The sequence below is a fragment of the Geospiza fortis genome, unplaced genomic scaffold (assembly GCF_000277835.1).
Source record: "Geospiza fortis unplaced genomic scaffold, GeoFor_1.0 scaffold11, whole genome shotgun sequence".
NCBI classification, from domain to species: domain Eukaryota; kingdom Metazoa; phylum Chordata; class Aves; order Passeriformes; family Thraupidae; genus Geospiza; species Geospiza fortis.
The window spans coordinates 11,420,562-11,445,173 of record NW_005054304.1 but is presented as its reverse complement, the minus strand read 5'-3'; the positions used below and the strand labels follow the sequence as shown (position 1 = coordinate 11,445,173).

The window sequence follows — 24,612 nt, the reverse complement described above, 5'->3', positions numbered from 1 at the left end:
TCTTCTATAAATGATTTAACATCAGGCCATTGAAATGCATTTGTGTTTTCCTTCTTAGGGCTATTAAAGATGTAGAGAAAACATTTGCCACCAAATTAATGGTTGCACTTTTGTTTTAATCCTGCAGATGGGGTTGATTTATATATCAAAAAATATGTGCTGCAGAGAGGAATTATAACATTACACAATTTTTCGGTTGTACTTAATTTTTTTCATGCCAATTTTTATCTAGATGCTGTCTCTTTAATGTGGTGGGATTTCTTTCTCATTAACTGTAAGGCACTGCATGTCATCCTGTGGTTGGTATTTCTCTGTTGGCTGAAATATTTCTCTGAGGTCTGTAGTGACTAGGAGGCTGGGACCAGGCAGAAGGTGCAGGGGCTCTTACTGCCATCTCCATCTCGTGGAGGGATGTAAAAACAGAAGGGTGGCAGCTTGCCGGCAGTCTCTGGGGGCAGGCAGATCCAGCTGAAGAGAAAGAAATGGTGTAGTCCTACATGCAGATAGGGGAGAAGAAGATTAAATGATAGAGCAGAGATTTTGCACAATACTGGCTGCTCTGATAAAATCTGGTTGACTTTCCCTTGGGGATTATACAGAGATAAGCGGCCTTAGCTCATTAGCACCTCCCCTTTCTCATGCTCTGATGATTGCTTTAGGTTTGATGGCAGGTGGTGATGGCAGGATTTGCTCTGATCTGGGGAGCAGTACTAGAAGTGCTGCACATCTTGAAGCCCGAGATGTTAGGCTGTGTGCCATTTCTTGCAGCTGAGATAAGACTCTGGCACAGTTCATTGATGTATTTGTGCTTGGACCTTTATCCTCATGGTGTTTAGTGCTCTCAGTGCATGAAAGCAACCATTAGAATCACAGCACTTCATTTTTCAACAAATGAACTTTGTACTCGCCCCCAAAAGCACAATTCCTGAAGCAGCAGTGGAAATGAGCTTAACTGCATAACTCTGGGGAGCATCACGGTTGGGTCCTTGAAAATTGACCTGGCAAGTATGAAAAAGTCAAGTGATGTTTTTCAGCATGCCTTCAAGTTAGGTCACTAATGATATTACTGCAACATCACAGTCATTGTAAATGTCAGTTCTGTTAAAGAAATACACGTTAATGCTCTTTAGATGGTGCACAGTGTTTTACTGTGTACCTTGTGGTCATCTCCAAACATCTCCGTGTGATGAAACTGGCCTGAGCCATTTCCAGTGCTGAGATGCTTTGCACCACTTCCTGCTGGAAGTTAACACTTATTTGTGTATGCCTGTTGATGTCAGCACTTGCTCAAGTGATCCTCTGACCTTCAGCCAGAAAAAAGCAAAGTTAAAGTCATTATGTCTTTCCTGGGCTATATTGGTATGTGCTCATCTGTCCCCTGGGCTGGTTTGGCAGGGACCCCTCTGTGGACTGGGGGAAGTGGAGGGTTACTCTCCCTTTTCACCAAATGCAGAATCACCACCACCTTTATAAAAACAGGACTTCACCTTTATATAGTGTCATGCTTTAACCCCAGCTGGCAGCTAAACACCCACAACACCTCTCTTACTCCCCCCCAGTGAGTGAGCAAATCAGAAGGGTAAAAGTGAGAACTCGTGACTTGAGATAAAGATACTACAATAGGTAAAGTAAAAGCTGCACGAACAAGCAAAGCAAACCAAGGAATTAATTTATCACTCCCATGGGCTGGCTGCTGTTTGGCCATTTCCAGGTAAGCAGGGTGGAATTCTCGTTACAGTCCCTATCCATGGACCAGACCATTAGGGATAATGTTGCAATGAACTCCTCTCTTTGCTCCTGCTCCTTTTTTGGGCTTAACCACAGACTTGAGTCCCTTAGGATTTTACCTGCTCAAAGTGGAGCCTTACCTGTGTGCCACAGTCTCTTCAGGGGTGTACCTGCTGCAACACCAACATAGCCACAGCCACAGATGCTTTGAGATGCGCCTGCTCCAGCATGAATGGATCCACAGCTGCTTAGGGCTGCTCTCCCACGTGGACTAATCCCCAGGTCACACTCCTGTCAACTTGAGTTCACACTGCAGCTCCAGCATATCCAGTGTAGCATCACAGAAACATCAGGGATGGCCTGGGCATTTGCCAGCCTGGAGCTTTGTCACTGATGCCATCAGGATGTGGCCAGGCCTGGTAGAGTAAGATGGTCAGCAGTTCAGCAAGCAGCAGAACCAAGGAGCAGGCACTAGCAAGCGCCAGGCTTTAGTGTGCAGTGAGCCAATCAAGCCCCGTGGCAAGCCCAGGAGCCAGTCAGTGAATAGCTCAACAACAATAACAGCTATAACTTTAATCTAGTACATTCAGATCAAACCTGTTATTTTCTCAAACCCTTCCAGCCCCACACTGGCCATCAAAAGGACTGTTGTGGTCTAACCCCATCTGGCAGCTAAGCACAACACAGCCACTCCTTCACTTCTCCTGCAGAGAATGAGGGAGAAATCAGAAGGGTAAAAGTGAGAAAACTCATGGGTTGAGAGAAAGACACTAAAATAGGTAAAGCAACGGCCACGCACACAAGCAAAGTAAACCAAGAAATTCCTTGGAAACACCACTTCCCATGGGCAGGCAGGTGTTCAGCTGTCCCCATGAAAGCAGGGCTTCCTCACATATCATGGTGACTTGCAAAAGCAAATGCCATGATTCTTCCCGTCCCCAGTTCTTTCTTCTTGCCCCAGTTTTATGTGCTGAGCATGACACCATATGGCCTGGAATATCCCTTGGGCCATGTGGATCAGCTGTCCCAGGTGTGTCCTCTCCCAGCTTCTTGTGCGCCCCCAGCCTCCTTGCTGGTGGGATGGGCTGTGAGGCACCAAAGGCCTTGACTGGTGTAAGTGCTGCTCAGCAGTCACTGAAACATCTCTGTGTCATCAACAGTGTCTCTAGCACAATCCCAAAGGTAGCTCCATATGAGGTACTATGAAGAGGGTTAACTCTACCCTGGCTGAAACTTGGAAGTATATATGTACAGTATATTTATTACTCAGATTAACCATGCTAGTTGAAGAATGGTGTTTTTCTGCTTTTAATTTCATATATCAAAACCTTCCTCTTTACTGGAACGTAGAAAATCTAGCTGCTGAATTATTCTATGTTGCCTACTTGTCTTTTATCTTTTCTCAGTGACTCTCCTGGTAATTGTTAATTGCCTTTCCTAAAGTCAGGCATGAATCCTGTGCAGATCTGCCTGGCTTTCGCTGCAGACATATCTTTGTCCAATTCTGTGGTGCTGTCCAGTGACAATTACATCTTAATCAGAGTTGTGGCCTGTTTAAGCCCAGAGACACAAAAAAGGGTTACAAATGAAAGTACTGCTTGCCATGGCAAAAATGTCTTTGGGTTGGGTTCCTTACTTGGAAGGCTGGTGGTGCATATGAGCTCTGCATATCACAGTGGGGATGTCTTCCTGCACAAATCCCCACTTTCACATCCCAGGCTAGGCAGGAGAAGAAATGTTTTTCTGATGGTGATGTTTGTAATTCATTTCTGACTGTACCATCGGATTATGTTCTCATGTCACTTCTTGCTGCTGTTTTAATTTAAAATGTGAGAACAACATTTCATTTTAAAAACATATCTTGTTGTTACATTGACTCTGAGGGCGTTCTATCTCACTCTTCAGTAATGGCATCTGGGCTGAGAACACTCTCAACTGTATCTCAGGCTGTATTTCCAAGGAAAAAGTTTGGCCTTTGGCCCTTAGAAGATACGCAGCCTGAAACAGGAGAACCTTTGAATTATGCTCTGTGCATTTCCTTTGTGCTGCATCCGCAGCTGTGACCAGATGTGTGCAGCAATGCTGAGCAGAGGATGGAGGAGGTGTTGGGTGGCAGATGAGTGGGTCAAAAGTAGAAGGAAACAAAACTGAAACCAGCACTGGCTGTCATGGGTTCTTTGCTGCACTTAGATGGTTAATCTAATCTCTTAATGCAACACTAGGGTTGTCAAAAGCAGAGAGTAAACTCTAATGTGTATCTGTGGTAGGCACAGTTGTGATGCTACTGACTCTGAGCTGCACCAGGAAAAAGCATTTCTTCCAAGTGATACCCTTCAGAGCATGGCTAAAATAAAATGAACAAACAGTTGCTGCAATTCCCACAAAGCTGCAAAAAGTTGCCTGAAGCTCTGATTAAAACCTGTGTAGCACATAAACAGCTCAAGATTTGCAGATCCCTGTAACCTGTATTGGAAGTAATCTTCTCTTTGCATGAGCAAGAACTACACTGACTAGTGCACTTGGGGATAGCAAAGGCTCATTTATTTAGTGTATCACTCCACTGATTTTCTGGCATGCTGTTTGGTGGGGGAGAATAGCTTGTAGAAGTGTGGTTTTCGTTATGTGGGGCAGTGATTTGAGGATGTGGTAGAAAGGAGCCTGGGGGCATGGGGACAGACGAACCGTGGATGCATTGGAAAAGCTCACAGAAACGGCCCCATCTGCTTTTGTTTTGTTTCCTAACTGAATAGTAGTGGACAAACCCAGCAATATGTTTTCCCACTTCTGAACTGTCTAAAACAAAGGGTTTTAACTAGCATCCTTTTCTATTTATAAAGGATCATTTATCTGACTTTACCAGGAATGTATCAAGCCTCTAGGTCAGAAAGCTTGGCAATTAAAACATTTTTTCCCCTGAAAGTCCCGAGTTCTGAAGCCCAAGATGCTCTTTAGATGGGAAAGCTGAGAGTTGTGACTGTTTTAAAAAGTACTTTTCCTTTTTATACAGTGGGAAGAAATTGGTGAGGTGGATGAAAACTACGCTCCGATACACACATACCAAGTATGCAAGGTAATGGAACAGAATCAGAACAACTGGCTTCTGACCAGCTGGATCTCTAATGAGGGGGCATCCCGCATCTTCATTGAGCTCAAATTCACCCTGAGGGACTGTAACAGCCTTCCAGGGGGACTTGGGACCTGCAAGGAGACTTTTAACATGTATTACTTTGAATCAGATGATGAAGATGGGAGGAACATCAAAGAAAACCAGTACATCAAGATTGACACCATTGCTGCTGATGAGAGCTTCACAGAGTTAGACCTTGGTGACAGAGTGATGAAGCTCAACACGGAGGTGAGGGACGTTGGGCCCCTGACAAAGAAGGGATTTTACCTGGCTTTCCAGGACGTGGGCGCCTGCATTGCCCTGGTCTCCGTGCGCGTGTACTACAAGAAGTGCCCGTCGGTGATCCGCAACCTGGCACGCTTCCCCGACACCATCACGGGGGCGGATTCCTCGCAGCTCCTGGAGGTGTCAGGTGTCTGCATCAACCACTCGGTGACTGAGGAGGCACCCAAGATGCACTGCAGTGCCGAGGGGGAATGGCTGGTGCCCATCGGGAAGTGCTTGTGCAAGGCAGGCTATGAGGAGAAGAACAACACCTGCCAAGGTAAGGGTTTGCAGGGAGGGCGCTGTGCTGAGCTTCCAAGGGGGTGGGCAGTCTGGGCTTTCTTCTCTTCCATGGTTTTTGTGCCTGGTTGAGTTGACAGTGGTGGGTCAGGTTCTTATTTCCACTGAGGTCTTTTGAGTAAGTGTTACAGCAGGAAGACAGAGGTCTGGGCTGGATGTTGTGGCACTTGACACCTATGTGCAGGTGCTTCTGGTGCTGCCAACAAGGAGAATCTGGCATTCTTCTATTACCTTTGGAGCACTGTACTATTGGGTCCACGAGGCAATTGTAGTCTTATCTGTTATTTAGAGATTTATGTTATTTTTCCTCAGTATCAGGTTTTCCTTATGAGTCTTAGAAGCCCAGTTTCTTTTTTTTTCTGGACTGTACCCAGGAATGTTTGAAGTTAATCTTTCTATAGAAGATGCATTTTGTTTTTGTATTTGGAGGAGTGTGTTTTTCTGTCTTTATCACTCTATGGGGGGCTGGGTATTTGATGTGGTGTGAGTTGATTGATTTTCCTCTCTGGTAAATAATTTAATACAAAGCTGCTCAGCTGTTCAGAGTTAAACTTAAAGCCCCACTGATAAAAATGCCTCCAGATGTGCTGAAGTTTTCCCACAAGTGGCTGGCTGAGGTTCCCAGATTGCTGGTCAACATAGTCTCCTGAATTATCGGAGGCCTTGTGCAAGAGATCTAGGGTACCCAAAGCCCAAGACTTTAAAAAGAATACTTACAAAGACCAACAGTGTACAATATCATTTTGTGGTTTGCTGTATTACATGCTTGTTTATAAAATTTGTCCTTCTGTTGTAAATATGTAGCAGGTAGCCTAAAACTAATTTGCTTGCAAAAGAGAAGGTAAACAATTATTTCAATATAGTTTGCTCTTTGCAAAATTAATATCTATTGGTTATCGGTTCTATCTCAATTGGCTTGTCTTTGCAGCCACTTAATAATGGATTGTAATAGATACTGTGGGGAAGGCAGATGAATTCCACTTCAGCTGAAGTCTGTGTTGCATATTCTCTTCACCTCGCTCCAGACACTGATGATTGTTTGTAGTGCAGTACAAAGAATAGATCAGTGCATATCCACAGCAAACTGTGGTCTTGATCCTTTAGTCCTTGGTCACAAGCTTGTGACCCTGAAGATAGTTCAAATCTCTTCAAAGGTTGACATGGAGGAAAATGTAATGTTTGAGAGAAATGTTTGTGTTGGAGAAACCTCTACTAAACAGCACGTGGAGTGGTATTTTTGACCAGAATAGTCTCCTTTTTCTACAGATGTAGTCAATACAGCAAAATCTTGGTTTTGCTTTTCCTGTGCTAATAAAGATATTTCTCCTTTTAGGAGGGGAGAAGAGACTGACTCCATGTTTGATACTGTACAATGGAGGAGCTAAGATCAACATTATTCCAAGTTGAGGAAATACAGACTGCCACAGACAAGGGTGGATAGATCAGCCAGGTTTTGCTTAATTATGGCAGAAAATACCACGTCACAAAATGACAAGACACAGGTCTGGTGCTAGGTCTAGAATTTTTGGAGGATAGGAGTCTTCTATTAGTCACCCTTCAAGTCCTGTCCTCTGATGCTACATTTCTCAAAGCACACTTAAAGGTCTCATAAAAAAACAAACAAAACAAACAAAAAAACCCACTATTAAAAAAACCAACTATGAACCAAAACAGCAAACCTAAAAAAATACAGTTTTAAACCAGAAACCTGAGGCTACCATTGAAGAAGCTGGGCTGCCTGTAGAGGGATTGCAGTGTTGACATAGCAATCTGGGGTGTGCTTTCAGAAGACCTTAGTGATTAAAGGCTGTGCTTTCTGGTTTTGGGTCTAGGTTGGTTTTTTTTTTAATTTGTTTTTCTTAAGAGGGCAGTATGTGGCCTCTCAATTTATGACTGTGTTGGGTAGGGCTGTGATCATAATTAAGAAGTGTAAAGATGCTTTGTGGTGGTTTATCCCTGCTCTGTTCCTAAGGTATATTCACATAAACTGCTCTTTATCTCACCTACAGACAGGATTTTTATCACTTTATTGCTCTAGAGGTGTTAAAACCAGTAATTCTTTTTTTTTTTTTGTGTGGGGTAGCCCTAAAGTCCATCACCAAATCAATGGGACTTGAATGTCTATGGCAAATTCTGTTTGAGGGCCCCATTTGGATGTCCTGTGTTTACCCCAGGTCATTGTGCCAAGCTTTCCCTGCTGCTTGGCTCCAGGATGCTCTGTTGATAGGAGGCATTCAGCCTTAGGCAGTTCAGGAGGTCTGTATCCATCATGTATGGGAGTTCATGTCCATATCCCATGTAAGTAAAACACTTTTCTGGTTTCGTTATTGTTACATTCACAAAAACAAGACTGTCTTCTAGGACAGTAAAGTTAAACTTTACATCCCTGAGCAGAGTAAGTAACACCAAGAAAGGTCCTGGGTATTTGTAAATGCTGAACTTTTTTTCCACGGTCTGATTGATGCTAAGGAAATGCACTCCATGCTCCTGGCTGACATAATGGTGGTCTTGGCACTCTGCTGTGTAGCTTTCACAAACACCTAAACAACTTCTGACCTTTGGTTTGTAAATCACTTGGGTGCATCTTGCAAGTGATTTCCCAGTTTGCTTTCACTTAGTAAGCAGGTTTTTCATCACCATGCTTTGGGAAACATTTTCAACCCAGAAGAGCCTAGCTTTGTTTATTAAAATTTCTCCTGCAAAGTTGACATTTTCCAATCTCTAGTGTCACGTCTGGACAGAGCAGACTACACTCTTTTATTAGAGGTGATGTAAATCCCAGTCATCCTCACAAACATATGGGAACTATTGAAATCCCTTCTGCCTACAAATCATTAATTGGCAATGATGTTCTGAATTCATCATCTTGTCAGCAGGGTTCCTGTTTGAAGAAGGCACTGACAGTAACAGCTGAGCAATTTCTCTCACTGGGGACTCTGAGGTTGTAAATATGACATGGTCTAATCTCCTTATATAATGTGCTCACTCTGTCAATTAATATAGGCAGCTAGGTAGTAGTTACTGTAAAAAACCCAAAACTATTTTGATTTTTATACCTCTTTTGGCAACATGGTACATTTATCAGCAACTGCTAGGGACAGCTAGAGGTAAATTGTGACTGTGTTAGGACATGTTTGTAAAGGATCAGTGTTAAGGTTCATTATTCACAAGAATATATTGCTGTGCTAGTTAATAAGAGAAATTAAAGCAGTTGCTCAGTGAATTTCTATGCTAGTTTCCAGAGTGGTGGTTTGGTAGCACTAAAGGATGGTGATGGGCTTTGCCTCAGTTCAGCTGGTGATGGGCTTTGCCTCAGTTCAGCTGGTGGTTTCTGAATGGATCCTTGAGGAAAATGCCCGCTTTCAAGTCTGCTTGGCCAGTTTCAAGTCTCCTAATGGTGGTCTCTGCCCTAGCAGGCAGTACTCAACCAAAGCTGAGGGACAGATCCTAAAAAAAATTGGTAAACTTTTTTTTACCAATTACCTGTAAAAATTGGTGTGGTGCCACTGACATTTCTCCCTTTACCCATTGAGGGGTTTGACCAAATAAAATTGTCTGCCCAGTCTCTGCTTTCCTTCTTCCTGCACTGGCATAGGTGAGTTTTATTGTAACTTCAGTTTTAGTTGCTCACTGTAAATATCAGCACTCAAACCATTGGGGTTTGTGTAGGAAATGAATACTGTGACAAGGGCACCTTCTGGCACTTCTCTTTGTATTCATCCTCACCTTCAGCCCAATATGTTTTCAGTGAGCAGCAAGAAGTAATTATTTTTGTGCTTTTAAAGACAGTTGAGCCCGTGCAACTGGAAGAGAGGGGATGTTGACACGTTAAGCTAATGAGAGCCAAACCCATTTGCCGTGGTGAGGTCCTACTACTGTCCAGTGGGCTGCAAATGTAATTGATTTTGCAGAGCCTGATCTTTTTTCAGATGACTTTAGAACTGAAGCGCAAATAAATTAAATATTTGAGTAAAGAAAAAACGGAAGAAAAGAAAACTCCACAGAAGGAGAGCCAAAGTGAAAAGGTGAGTAATGAGTTCAGGAGGTCATGACACTCTCCTTTCCGAGAATCAGTGCATGCTGCCACTTGAAGAGACATCAAAAGGAGTACAGCTGGTTTTAGCTAGCTAGAAGGTATATAGACAAGCTTACAGATGTTAGAGGTGGACAAAATAATGGAGGAAAACTCAGTGATATCTTTCTTCACCCTTGTTGTCTTCTGAGGAGCAACACTGAAACTGAGGGCTGGAGGAAAGATGGGTTGGGGTATAGTTTGTGATTTTGGAAAGGAGCTGCTGCCAGAAAAAAAACCCTGGTTTTGTTTGTTTGATTGTTTGTTTGTTTGGTTTGGTTTGGGGTTTTTTTTTTGTTTTGTTTTGGTTTTTTGGGTGTTTTTTGGTTTTTTTTTTTGTTGTTGTTGTTTTGTTTGGTTTTTTGGGGTTTTTTTTGGTTTTGTTTTGTTTTGTTTTCCTTTTGTAAAACACTTCTGGAATGTTCAAGCCCTTCTGCTGTCTTAAATATTGATGTTTGTTTGATTATTTTTCCCTTAATCAACTTTGCTGAACATACCTCAATGCAATTACAAAACCATATTTATTTTTGCTGATTGTTCATTACTTGTGTTGTGATTTAGCTGAGCCCTTGCCAAAAGAAATGAGTTTCTTACAGAAAACAAGGGCTGCAGAAAAATGTTGTGTTCACAGGTCATTTATTTTGGACTAAATTAAAACTAATTGACACCTAGCTTATGTAGTTTAGAAGTTTACCTGCTGAATCAGTTCCTGGATGATTTTGTTGCTGGCTGATTGGGGGTGAATCAGAGCTACTCATCTTCCTCCAAAAGCAGAGCAATCAGTGCAGACTGTTTGAAGGCACTTTCCCAGAGCAGCGATTGCCATCCCGTTGATGAGCCACTCGAAGGACACTCGGAGGCAATTGTTTATTTACAGCTGTGCAGGAGCCAGCAGGCAGAGGGTAGTGACCCTTGGCTGGTGAGGAGCAGAAGGTACCAGCTGTGGAGGGCTGGGAAGCAACTGAGAACTTAAAATGGAGTGATGAGAGAGGCCTAACCTGTGAATAAAACAGGCAGCTGATACCGCAATAAAGAAAACCCTGTGTATTTGCATTTTATGTGTGGTTTTCTCAGGTGACACAGTGCATGACCTCAGCCATTGCCTTCCCTATCCCCTTATTTCTAGAAATGGAAACATGGTGCTGCACAGGTACTCTTATTTTGAAACTTGATCTTTTGCTCCAGAGCTGACAGTGTTTCTGCTTTTAGACCTGATATAGCTGCAGTAGGGGGGCAACTTTTCTTCAGTCCATTCCACAACTTGCCTGCCTCTCTGCCTCATGTTGGCTGAATTCTCTCTCTCCCCCCTCTCCTCCTTGTTACCTATGCTAGAAAGGCAGCATACTGCTAAACCCTGCCTGTCTTGTGGGAGACTTCCTGGCTGGGACTCAGGTGGATAAGGCAAGTGTGCTTTTACTTTCATAGGGGAGTGGAAAGCAAGCAAAGTCCAGGGATGATAAAAAGAAAGGAAAAAAATACCTCTTTTTAATTGTTCTACTGGGAGGTGATTACATGGCAAGAAAAACAGTGATGGAAATATTTGGTATATGGAGAATACTAAATCTGGAAGTACAGTTGCCCCTCCAGGGAGTTCTTTGCCCATCATTCATACTTCTTGTGCGTTTTTCTGATTAAAACCAAATTGGCTGGGAATATAGCATGCTAGGTGTTTATATAATTATGAACTGAAGTACCTAGTTAATTTTAATTAGTCACAAACCCAGCCAGTGTCAGAATAGCTGAATTTTTGGCCACACAACATGTATTCTCTTTTCAAATGTAAAGAAAGTCACTTGAATGCAAAATGCAGTTGTCACTGAAGGGAGAATGGGCTTTATTCTGTAGAGAGAGAGAGGTGTGTGCATGTATATATTTAGGTGTTTTGTTCTGCAGCTGAAATAATTAACAAGAGCAGGGAAATGTTTTGCACAGATCAAAATTGTATTGCAGCAGGACTGATTAAATATTACTGTCTTTGTTTTGGTTTGTGTGGGTATATTTGCCCTCCTTTTTGTCGGAGGCACGGTGTCCATCTATGTGCAATGGTTTATACTTTACTAATGAGCTGTAACTTTCTGCACTATCTTGTATACTCATAACCCCACGGACTGAAGATCTTTTCCTTGTTCTGCAGCAATGCTTTCAGGCTGCTGCTTTGACCAACTTAACCTTCCTGCTCTTTGCAGTCTGGCTGTTGTGCAGTCACCTTTCCGAAGGACAGTTAAGAAGTACTTTATTCCCTTCACCAAGTGTAGACTGAGCAGTGCAAACAAAATAAGGTTTGGAAATGGCTTCAGAAGTGTAAACTGTGAAGGTCATGTTTGCTTCTTAACCATAAGATATTTTGGGACAGATCTTAGGGTATGCTTTTTAGTCTGGTCCTAGGTAACTAAATGATATTTACTTGAGCGGTGCCTTTGTTTAGTTTTGTCATTCCTGAAGATACTGTATCCATTGGTAGATTAGGGAATTTGTTGAATTATGGGATGGCTGAGGTGTTGCAGGACAAAAGGAGTCTTGGCCACGGTGTGGTTAGATTCCTTTGCTTGCCAGCTTTGACTTTGAATGGCTTGGAAACGGCTCACTTATTAATTGTGGTTTTTTGAAACAATTGACTCTGGAAAACCACTAAGGATAAAGTGCATGAATGCTTGTTGGCAATGCAGTGAATTTAATTGCCTTGATTTAAGATACAGCTGTGCCCAGCTGCCCACTCTGTCCCAGTGCTGGAAGCTACTGCTGGCTCTGTAAAACTGGATAGTTTGCCCATGACTGATGTGATCAGTGGAGTGCTTGTCCTGATGTCCTGGCCTGGGGGCACTCTCCCTAGATGGTGATCTGTAGCAGAAGGGTCGCTGCAACCACTTGAACTGCCAAGGGTCTGCTAGAGCTCGTTTGTCAGAACCCTCATTCCACCTAATTTATATGGCATATTAAAATGAAGTGGTACTATTGTTTTGCTCATAATTTGGGTTTTCAGTTTTGTATTTCTCATTTAGAAACACTTATCAGTAGTTAATGAGGTGTTGACATTTCAATAATAAGCTTTCCTCTCTGCATGCTTTACATCTTGACCATTTTCACTTGCTCTGGATTAAAATAGAGGTTGAAATCCAGGCTCCACAAAAGCAGGCTATAATTGTGCCTTGTATGGACAGATTCACAGCTTATATTTTATTTTATTTCTTTAGCTGAATAAACTTGCATCCTTTACAAGGTAAGTGTTCAGTAGAATGAAGTAAGAGCAATGAAACTTCAATACGGATGTCTGTAGAAAGAGTTGAATCTGCTCTTCATGATAAAAGAGATACCCATTTATTTTACTGGAAGATTGTTCATTTTCTGTCACTGAAGAAGTTAATCTAGTATAGACAGAATTGTATGTATGAACAACACAGGGTTAAGATTATATTGAACATGGTTCTGATGAGCTTCCATTTTTTATTTCCCTCAGGGTGGTTAAGAGGTTTTTCATATTGGAGCAAACTCAGAGGGGTAGGTGTTACATAAACCCCAAAAACAGATTAGAGGAAGAAAAACCCAAACAAACCAAGACAAAAGAGGCAATTCAAGGCTTGTGGATGTCCTTTATTACTTTCATACACCTGTCTTTATAAATTTATGTCCTTAAAAATACAGCTGAAGTTTGAAGAACTGGGATTTGAGATGACAACTTTCTTCTCACTGTAAATGACAGTCAATCAATTTAATGCCAAGAAAAATTCTACTTCCCTTCTCCTGAAAACTCAGGCTTTAAGAGCTGCAGGTAAGTGGCAGTATCAGGACAACCTCCCTGGCTGGGGGGTTTGAAAGAAGACTATCCCTGCCTGCATACCTCCTCATGCCACCCACAGTTATATTCCTGGAAGCAGGATGGGCAGGAGAGGATACACATCAGCAGAGCACCTTCATCTGCATCTTCATGCTCCTCACAGAGCCTGCTGTGGCAGTGATGGTGCTGGGCTCAGCCTCCCTGACAGGTTTGCCTGACCAGTGTGGCATCGGGGGTGGTGCTGACTTGAGATGTGACCCATTCTTGCAGTGACACTTGGAGGGGTATCCTGAGCCAAGTCCTCACAGTAGGCTTTGACTAGCTTATGAGTAGTTTTACTGCCACTTGAGAAGTGAGTTTTTTCACTTTGAGGAAAGAAACAGTTAATGCAGACTATTAAAATCGCTTCCGGGTGATGTGAAGGGCTTTCCTCTGTTGGATCTTCAACTACCCACTTCATGAAGTAGGTCAGAGTCACTATTCTGGTTTTACAAACAACAGCCTTGGGCTGGAGACTGAGTTGTTCTATGCTATTCAGAAACTAGAGCCTGAACCAGGATTTTGGGTATCAGTGCTGTGCTCAATCTCGTGTGCTCTTGTTATGCCCTTAGACTAACCTAAAGCCCTTTTAAGATCATTCCTCTCCAGGAGGATTCATTGGTAAATAACAATGACATTAACATTCCTCTAGAGATGGAATTTGGACAGAAATTGTCATTTCAAAAGGCTTGCTTTTGTACCTCAGTTAGATGCTTTCTTTCAAAAAACCACTTGGCCTGGAGGTGCACTTTCTGAACAGGACTCTCACATCACCTAGAGGCTCTGCCTAGTGTGGCAGCTGTGCCAAGGAATCCATCTCTACCCAAGGGTTCATTTCACTGCCAAAACATCAGCATTATTGACTGCCAGACCCTCTGCATATATATAAAAAAGCATCTCCTGTCCCAGCAGGCTGTCCAGTGTGTGGACTGTCTGCATGTATGTGACTGGTATTATTGCAATAAAGGGAGCCTGTCTAGGGAGCCAACATGATCTTTGTTGAACTCCAAGTGATGGTTGCTACCCAGGTGAAATCACTGTCTCCTGCCTGGGCTGGGAGTCACTCTGGTACAGCACTAATTCCACAAATAACACATTAGAGGGCTTACACCAGATTGGACAGTCTGTCATCCCACTGCAGTGGTGACAGGGGTCACAGTGCTGCCTTCAAAAGCTGCCTGGAAAGGAAGGTTTTTAATTACTGCAGAGCATGGGGAATGTGCTAATTTGTAATTTGGCGGAAGCAACCTGCAGGCTGCAGTTTCCCTGCTCCAAACTGCTTCTCAGATAGCTTGCAGCCCAGGCAGTAATAGAGCTAGGAGTGTGGGCTTCATTACTGCTGGGGCTCTGGCAGGTTCAAGAAGCGACAGTAATGTTGGAATCTTGGGACAGGAGCCAGTGTTTTATTAGTATAAATCCAAGGCAATTGGGCATGTTAATTACTGGAAGAAATTCACAGCAGGGAGGAAGAGGTCCAGGATGATGGGGAGATGCCATATATAATTGCCAAGGTCCACAGATGCCCTGTGACCCTGTGCTGCTGGGATTTCCTGCATTGCAATGGTTGACTTGCAGCAGATTGAGTGTCGTCATTGCAGGCTGCAATGTCCAGAGCAAAGTGCCTGCAGAGGGAATATGAGGCAAAAATAGCTTAAGGCTCACAGAGTACTGTAGCAAAAATAATCATGGGACCCTCCAGTACCAAGTCAGATGTTGGTCAGGGCATTTGTGGGCACATGAGTGTGCTTGTAAGGGGTAAGCAGACAGGTGATCTGATTTTACTCTTCCTGTCCTACCTGATTTTGGGTCTGCTTTTTGCTCGAGCACTTGATGCTCTTTTACTGCCAGAGCAGATGATCAGCAAGAGACTCTTTACAGAAGTGAAATGCTACAAACCTATGAAGTAAAAGGCAGGTGTCTGTCTTGCAAAATTATCTTTCCCTCTCTGCCTACCCAAAGTCCTCAGTCAGGCTCAGATAAAAGCTTTTCTCTCCTCCCCGGGCACAAGACTGGCCCATATTATTTATTTATTTGTAATTTTTTTTTAGAAGAGCTTTTACATTATTTTTCTTTGCTTTCACAGTTCAAGCATGATTTAATGTGTCAAAACTAGTTTGCTTAGCTGGCCTTGATTATCTTGCATACTTCCACTAAAACAGGGCAGTCATCCTTCCAGGCACTGCTGCTGCCCAGACAAATGAAGTGTCACAGCAGCTAGGACCTGCTCTTGTGTTGTGACAGCAGCAGCATCCTTCAACAAAGCCGTCAGCAGGGAATTTAGACAGGGGTAATGCCTACAGATATGGCTTGGGTCAGGGCAGCGTGGGCCCACACAGGCAGATGTGGAGACACACTTATGCTCGAGAGACTTCATCGATCATTCATGTGCAAAGGCATTCTGGTCCAGATTGAGAGTCTAGCTAGTGCTAGAGACAGAAAGAAACCATCCTGTTGGTGCCTGCACTAGTGAGCCTGGCAGAAATAACACTGAGAGACATTGCTGCAGGGTAGTGCTGCCAGACTGATACATCTGGTTGCAGGTTTCCTGGTAGAAATGAATTGCAGTGTGATCTTTTGCATTTTGTAGTCAGTGGGGATTTTATCGCTGATTTTGGTGGGATGGAGATGATAATCCTTTATGATATGTTAACTAAATTATTTCCTGGCCTAGATCTTTATTAACTGTCATGCTGATTGCCAGCAGAACACAGCCTATAGGAAGGAAATTTGGTTCATGATAATTGGTATAACTCAAACCTATTTGTCAGCAAATGGTCAGATCCTGATCTCCTCCAAACTTCCTAAATATCAGTTTCTGGCATTTTGTGGTTGTCTTTTTCTCATGTAATGCAGGAGGACACAGGCTAAAGTTCATCCACCTGTTTCTGCTTTCTTCTCCATTGAACAGAGTAGGGAAAAATTTTGAGTCACTTCTCACTCTAGTTAGTTTAAAATGGCATAGCAGCCCTTGAGCCTGGCTGCAGGACATGGTGCATTGTAGGAGGCCTTCCCTAAGGTGCTGCTGTGTGCTCAACTGAGCAAGAGCTCTGCACTTGGCATCCTCATCATTGATGTCTTCAGGCTCTTGTCTCCTGGATGCATCAGTAACACTCAGCAGTCAGGTCAGACATCTCCTGGTGTGTTTTTGCTGGGGTGTGTGGGATGGCTGCCAGCTGGAAATCTGGTTTTCGGGGTCTAGTGGAATCGTTGTGTGAGTCTGTTATTGATGGAGCTCTGACCGTGGCTAATGGCATTGACGAGTTGCATCGTCCCGATGGTGAAGGCATTGGGTCATGCATGGCTCTGAAATGTAGCATGTTAAGTGCACTGGTAGATGGGGGGAAGTGCTCCCTGCCAAATCCTGCCCTTCTGAAATATTGTGGGACTGTTTGATTTGGTGGCCTCTTCTTTTCTCTTGTTTTGTTTCTTTGTCTTGGATTTTGTTTGGGTTTTTTTTTTGGTTTTTTTTTTTTTTTTTTGGTTTTTTTTTTTTTTTTTTGGTTTTTTTTTTATTTGTTGGGTTTTTGTTTGGTTGGTTTTGTCTTTTTTGTTGTAGTTTTAAGTTTTTGTCCTTTTTCCCAGTAAAAGACTATGTAAGATCAGACCTTGGTGTGTAAAACACTGGCCAGTGTTGTCTGGCAACTTGATTCCATGACTCTGTAAACTGACGCAAAAAGTGTTTATCAAGATCCCTGTGCATGACTCCTTCTGTGTCTTCAGCCATTCAGGTTATGTGCATGTCATTTGGCTGTACTTTGTGGGCACTGTGCACACAACTAAAAACATGATGCCTCCAATGTGGCATCTGTGTTCAATACCTTGTGTAGCTCTGTGCTAAGAAGAAAAATGAGTATTTTACAAGAAAAAACAAACCAGCCCAAACGTGAATGAATGTTTTCAGGTGAAGGCATTTGCTCTTAGGTTGGAAGCATAAAAGCACCAGCTTAAAGTTGTAGTGTTCATTTCCACTGAACTTACTGTAAGTATTTTGCCATTCTGGTTGGGAAGAAGCAGAGGCAACCCAACATTTGCACTGCAGTTCTGTCTCTAGGACTGAGTGTGCATTGGGTGATTTAGTGAGAGGCACCTGTTGCTGCTTGTGTGCTGCTGGCAGGTGGGTGAGGGCCCATGGAAAGCCAAGCTAGAACATCTCTGGTTGTGGAGTCACTTTCAGTGTTTTGCACTGCCTGCATGCATGAAAACAGTGTGGGCTGTGGACACAGAGAAACAAAAATATTCCTGCAAGTTTATTGAGCAAAGGCTTCTGGTTTAACAAATTCAAATTTTACATGTTTCAAAGACTGATTTCCAGATGCCATTGGGAAGAGTGTCAGGCCACATTCAGATTAGCCTTATTGTTCCATAATATCTTACTGGAGTACAAGGTTAATTAGTACCATAGGCAATATGCATTATTCATCACAGCAATCAGGCTTTTCTTCTGTTGGTCTGTTGTATGCTGCAAATGTTTTCCCTTCCATTAACAAATTCTTGATATATCATTTTCAAATTTAATCCTGCCAAATCATATTTGTGATATATAAATTATCTGGGCACTCTGATACTGATGAAAAAATACTTCAGGTGTCAAAAGTACTATAATTTTAATGTTTAACTCCTGGCTTGCTTGGGCATAAACCTGAAGGATTGTGGGAGCTACAAGATGATTTTATTAATGCCCATCTTCAACCTGCCCCAAAGTGGGGATAGCACTGGTGACACAAGTAGTGCAGTTGTTTATAGTAGTGTTTTCAGTGCTAATTATCAGCAGTATTTCATTGCAGGTGTGCAGTGCTGAACTTGTGTTGCTGCTATGGTACTGTGGCTGCTTTCAATACCTCAGCACAGATCTCAAGCATCTCTATTCCCACTCTGATGTTTGTGACAGGGAGAGGTTCTTTGTAGCAGGGCTCCTTCAAGCAGGAGGGCTAAACATGAGGTGCTGTGGGCTGCAGCTGTCAGCACTGGCTGGTGGGTTTGCAGAAGGTCTAGCAAGCCGTGGTTTTCACTTGCAAGGTGTGTTTGTGTTGCAGAGGGTTTGGCCTTTCTTTCTCAGTTTGAGAAACCTTCACTACCTCATCCTCAGCTGGCAGTGTGTCCACTGAGAAGAGTCACGCAGGAGGAAGAGTTACACAGTGAAGTGATTCATCTATTCCTTGCTCATTTTCACCCCTGGGGTCTTGCTGCCCTCTTTGTCCAGCCTTCAGGAGTCTGAGTCAATCCCATATCCTGAGATTACAGTGTTGAAGATGCCTGGCATAGCTTCCAAAACAGCACTTGGAAAACATGGTGATCCCTCTCTGCCACCACACCTACTGAAAGAATAGTATTAGTCTGAAAGATATCTGAAACTTGTTTCACTGCTGCTTTCAGGCTCTGATGTTTCACCCTGGCTGCCTTCTGGAAGAGTTTTCCAGCCTTCTGTCAGCTGCACACATGTGCATTAAAGTGTGTGGATGGGTATTAGGAGGCAAAACTGAGACACAAAACTGGGTGACTTGCCAAAGGTCGCACAAACCAATTTTGATGGAACTAGGAGGCTCAGGCTTCCTGCTTCTGCCATCCTTGCTTCAAGATCATTAGCAATTTTTCTCATCTCTCTTGCTGTCCTGAAAAGGATTTAGGCATGAACTTCCTTTCTAACATAAAGTGGGGTGGCCTCCTTGCACAGCTGGGCATGTCTTGCAAAGTGATGTTGTGCTGTCAGGGCCCTGGGGGAATAGCTTGAACTGACATGGCTGGAGGATAAATATGGCAGATTTCTACCTTAAATAGCCTGTGGCAACAATTCCACTGCTCAGGCAAGGAATGCTTGAGATTCCTTTGTGTTCACATCTGCAAGTAAATATTTTCCGGCAGTCCTGACTCACTTCCCTTCTGCCCCTCTTGTTTTGTATGTGCATTGTTCTCCCTCCTGACTTTCCCTTTAGGAGGAGCCAGCTTAGGTGGCTGCTTTTCTGCTTGCCTCCTCCCGGCTGGCATGGAGGGGAATTCCAAGGGCAGGATTTTCACAGTGGAATGCAGAACACAATGTTTGATTTGTGTCAGATAACAGAAAAGGAAGAAATGCTTTGAAAGCAAGTACCCCTGGTGTGTCCGGGGCTTTCTGGGGCAGTTTGGAAACAGCTTTTTAGCGAGAACAGGCAGGTGGATAAGTGCCCAAATTACACCTATCTGTCAAACAACTGGCAAATGTCTGTGGTCTTTGATTTAGATGTTGTTGTGATATAAACAAATGAGCAGTCACAGGACTATAAAGTGGTGATGATGAGTATTATTCTTTTCTCCTGATTATTACCCACTGCTTTGAAACAAGTAGTTGAGATTCTTGTCAAGACCTCTGCTCGTGTGTAAAAGTGCATTTGTAGAGCAATTCTGATTGCTTCCAGTTAAAAAGGAATACATGCAATGTTTCCTTAAGAGTTGGTTGTAGGCAACAGAATAATAAGTAAAACGTACATAAAGTATAATTATGTAAATCACCAAAAGTGGAATGGCTTAATCAGCTTAGTCTTTAAGAGTCACATCAATAACTTATGAGCTTTGATAAATGTGCAGTGTATAGATCCTACTTTGTAGCACACTGTTACGACATAATGGCAAAGGAATATAATTTTTCAAATAATTTCTGAGGACAAACCCAAAAATTCACAGCATTCAGTGAATTTTGTGTTGTGTTGTAAATCATCATGGCTAAAAGTATTAATGAGAGAAAATCTTCTGCAGATGCTGCATCCATAGATCTCTGAAATAGCTTGTGGGGGCAAACACTAGACTATGTGGCTGATAAATAATAGAAGAGGTTCACTCCCTCTCCTCCTCTCCCTTTTCTTAGGTTTACATGACATGAGCACTGCTTGGAAAAAGTAGAATGGCGTTCAGTCTGTACCAGAATGTCACAAAAGCCATAGTTTTTCCAGAGAAAAGTTATATTTCTGTTTTGGAGCAGTGGGTCTGTAAGTGTGTGTGTCTGAAGACAAGCAAAAGCTATTTATTGCCACAGCTGTCTGACACCATGAGTAAAGAAAGAACAATGAAATCAGAGAGTATGCATAGGAAGGGAAAAAGCCCATCATCTTTGCTTCAGCCACACAGATATAACCAGCCTGTTTGCCTTTTTCAGATGTCCTTAAACATGCAAACAACATATGTACCTGAGGCTGTGCCCAAAGGAGGGGAGGTCTGTTCCACCCCAGGAACCTACTGATGTGGCATTTGGCAGGCACTGTGGATACTCTGTTGTATCTTTCCCTTGTATTTATGTCTGATAAATTTATCACATCTTCTTGTTAAAGAAGGATGTGGTGCTTGTGCTAATGAAAATGACCCCATAAACTCAGGTTTATCCTCTTTTTTTTTGTTGTTTTTTTTTCTTTTGGACTCTGCTTTGATAGTTTGATTTCTAATGGCAGCAGGAAATTAAAGTCTCCTAGATGCTTTTAAAATGACCATGTTTGGAAATATTTTGAATCTTCATTTCTTAAGGAAAAAGTATCAGGTTGTACTGTATATAGCTTGTTTGTGTTTTGTAAAAGGCAATAAGGAAATGTAGGATTTCCAGGGCTTTAAAACAGCAACAACATAAATGTTAGTAGCACTAACACAAGGCTTCTTCAAACACAAGGGAGTTTTGTGGGTGATGATGAAGAAAAAAGGACTGAGCAGTCAATCTCAGTTATGCTTCTTGTACACTTGCCTTTCTGAGATGGAATTTCCAGGGCTTTTGTCACCAGATCAGATATCTGTTGTACCTTGGGGATGTCATTATCTTCATTTGGTAATGGGGAGCAAAACAAAGAAAGGAATTGCCAAAATCATGCATCATTCAGTGGAAAATCAGCCTTCCCAATCTCGTAGTGTACTTTCTAAACTGCATGCCTGTGCAGATACATGACTGCTATTCCTTCTCATTAGTGAGTGTAGGCATGTGTCTTCTGTATTTTAGCTGATCTTAAGTGACTTGCTTTCCGGGCAATAGCTTCAGTGATGTGATTTGTCATTTACAGTTGAGGGGGTTTTTTCCCATATATGTAGGCCAGGATTTCAACTGTAGCTCAGTCAAACACTTGATTACATTTTGTATTAGATGTTCTTACAGTCTACGGGATATTCTCAACTAGGTTAGGAAAGCTAGAGGCAGGACAACATCGTCAATATCTGAGTATTTACTTTGTTACATCTTAGGTTATTGGAGAAATAAGAGATCTTTAAAATGTAGAAATTTCACTACTACAAAGTACATGGTGTTACGAGTTATCTCCTCTCCTGGATCAGGCTGGATTAAATAGTTTGCTCTTTGCTGACTTACTAAAAAGGGTACTTTGTGGCCTTTTCTGTTTTGCTGAAGCACCAGATCTGAATACATGTTCCAGTGTTTGCTTTAAAATAGCATGCCACTGTGCATGGTGTTTCTACATATTTAATTACCTCTTGAAAAGAGAGTGAAAGTGAATCCATGCATGTTGCCTCTGTGACAACAGAACAAGATCTCTTCCCCTCAAGTTAAAATGAAAACAAAAGCTCTTCCTGACTTAGTGCAAAACTGGCAATCTACTGTTTAGACAAAACCTCTCAGACTTGCAGCTTCTACAGCCAAAACATACAAGTGCAAAGTCTCCAATAAGTGATAATTAATTAGCGTGTAGAAGTGAATCCTGCTGTGAGCCTTCTATCCCTTCAGTTAAACTGTTTTATAATGTAATGCTATCAAGATATTTCATTGTACACAGAAAGGAAAAAAATCATGAAATATGTGTTCTCAAATTCCCACATGAGGGTGAGTTCCTTTCATTTATCAAGCTTGCTGGTGTGCTTCCAGAAATTTTCTCCAAAAAGATGACTAGTTCTTTAATTACACTTAGATAGAGCTGTGTTTGTTGGTGGTGTTTGAAACTGCAGATTGAATTTAGTACTGTAAGTGTCATTAATCTGGTGAAATAAAAATACCGAGTTTTTAATAAGGTCTCAGTTTAATGTTTTTAAAAGCTCTGAAGAGATTTAATGCTAAAACAGCCAATATAAATCTGCTTGGCTCCTCTGTCTCTCTCATGCATGTATCTCTTTTCAAGGGAGCTTGGCTCACACTAATTGCAAAGCTGTTTACTGCCTGCATGAATTTGATGGACTCTCACTTTTATTGTTAAAAGTTGTCAACATCAGAGGTGACCAGGAAACTAATGTGGCAGAGTCTATACATGGCATTAATTGCCCTGTGTTTTCTGTAGGACCACAGAAAAACCCCTTTCTGTTGTGCTCTAGATTCCTACAGCCGGTGTGAAAGAGTTCATGGGTTTGACTCTTACTCTCTTCTAAGCCTTACCTGTGAGGTTTTGGCTCCTGTTTTGGTGGACTTGTCTATATCCTTGCTTTTTGATCTTGTCAACAAGGGTATATCCATGCCCCTACTTGATATTGCTGGTTGCAAGGCATTGGGAGATGGAGCTTTGTAGCTGCATCAACCTGGCAAATAGAGGTATCACGCAGTGCTAAATGGAGTAGAAATATGACATTTTTTTCATCATGACAAATGTTAATTCTTAAATAAGTTCCAGTCTTTTTTTTTGTTTGTTTTTCCTGTGGTGTTTTAGTTTTCCCTCTTTTTAGCCAAAGGTAGTTTTTATAGCAAGTAATCAGACTGGTAGGTTTCAAATGAGAAAGGGAGAACATTGCTTGATTGATGTTTAAATTTATATATATGAAACATGTGTGGAAATCTTGGTGACTTCTTTATTGAACTTTACTCATTCAACTTCTGTGGACCTGTCACCATTTATACTCAGTGCACAGTGGGTCCATCTTCCTCCTCCCTTCCTTGCTAAGCTTCCTTGTATGGGAGAGCCGAGGGGACCTTGCCCCTGGAGTTGGGATGGAGCTGCCTGCATGTCAGTGAGTGTATTTAGCCATCCTAATAGTAAATATTGTAGTTGAGAGGCAGTGGTATTCACAGGGGAGCTGTATCACTGCAGTTGCTTCAGAGCAACAAAGAGCGGAAGCTGCGCCAGCCTTGAAGATGAATCAGTGCTGCGGTGATTAAAGAGATATACATTTCCCGTGCTCCACGGAGGAGTCGGCACTGTTTTCCCCAGGGATTGTCGTCAGTCTGTAAATAAAAGATGCTGACAGTTTCCTTGGGGAGCAGCTTAAGGACTGAGAACATCGTTTGCCATTAGATACTCCTCATTAGTCAGTGGCTGACACAGGGAGGGCTGGGTGGGGCACTGAGCTTTGGCATTTTTCTTCTTCCTGGCATTATCACCCCTTCCCTTTCAGGGTTTGGTCCCACCAGCTAGCTGAGATGAGGGAATACCTGTGGATCTAAGGTGTTTTGGGGGGTGGAGGTGAGAAGTTTCCTTGGGGACTGAGTGCTGTGTGAAGTTAGAGAAGTGCAAATAAACACTGTGTCTCTCAGCAAGGGGCAGGGAGCCTGTGTGCTTGCGAGCTCGGGGCTGGCAGGGCACGGATGCTCCCGAGTACCACAGCACAGTTAATGAGCACTGCTGCTTTTCTTCCATCGATGTGTGAGCAGCTTGGCAAGCAGGCCAGGGAAGATGAGGGGGCAGCTCATGAGCCCAGTTACTGTCCTGCTCTTCAATTATTACTGTTTCCAAATCCCTTTCAGTATTCACAGCTCAATTTATGTGCTAATTGGCCCTTTTAATAATCAAAAGACAGAGACTGCAAAAGTCGGTGTGTGCGTCCTCTCAGCAGTGCCACTGTGTAGCTGTGATAAATTATCTGTGGCAAATGTTCTGTTGCTTTGTGGTGCTTGGCCTCTGTCAACCAGCACGTTTTCTGCTGGTTCTGGTGACCTCCTCTATAAAAATTCTGGTCTGGGAAGGAAAAACTGAGGGGAGAGTGGCTACAAAGTGCTGTGGCGCTGCTGGAGCAGAGCAATGCTGAGGCACAAGAGAGGGGATGATGCTTCAGGGAGGTTTTCTGCTTTGGGGATGGTGATAGAGGAGTGGAGACCATGCAGCTCCTCCCCCAGATGCTGTGTGAAGAGCTCTGCACCAAAAGTGCATGTTGAAGTGAATTACCCGTAGCTCCTCTTAAGGTACAAAAATAGGATTCTTCATTTTCACCACCTCCCTTGGCTTCCTGTGTCCGCCTCCTGCCCCTGTCCCCCTTGAGATCCGAGGTGGAGTGAAGCTCAGCTTCCTCAGTGCCTCTGGCTCTCCTCTCTGCTGTCACACACACCACCGCGTTTTGCTGGAGCTGCTCGAAATGCAGCTATAATTGTCGAGTACATGTCTGCTCTCATTCCCTCCCACTCACCCTCTGGTACCTTGTGCCGGGCTCTACTTTTTCCTG

The 24,612-nt window shown here is 42.8% G+C and overlaps 1 protein-coding gene across 8 annotated transcripts in view; it reads left to right on the top strand.

Moving 5' to 3' along the window:
• EPHA5 (EPH receptor A5) overlaps positions 1-24,612 on the top strand; it is a 179,982-nt gene that overhangs the window by 25,344 nt on the left and 130,026 nt on the right. For all 8 annotated transcript variants that reach the window (XM_031066389.1, XM_031066388.1, XM_031066387.1 and 5 more), the window contains exon 2: positions 4,736-5,399. In XM_031066389.1, coding sequence (XP_030922249.1) covers positions 4,736-5,399 — 664 coding nt within the window. The remainder of the gene's footprint in view (positions 1-4,735; positions 5,400-24,612) is intronic.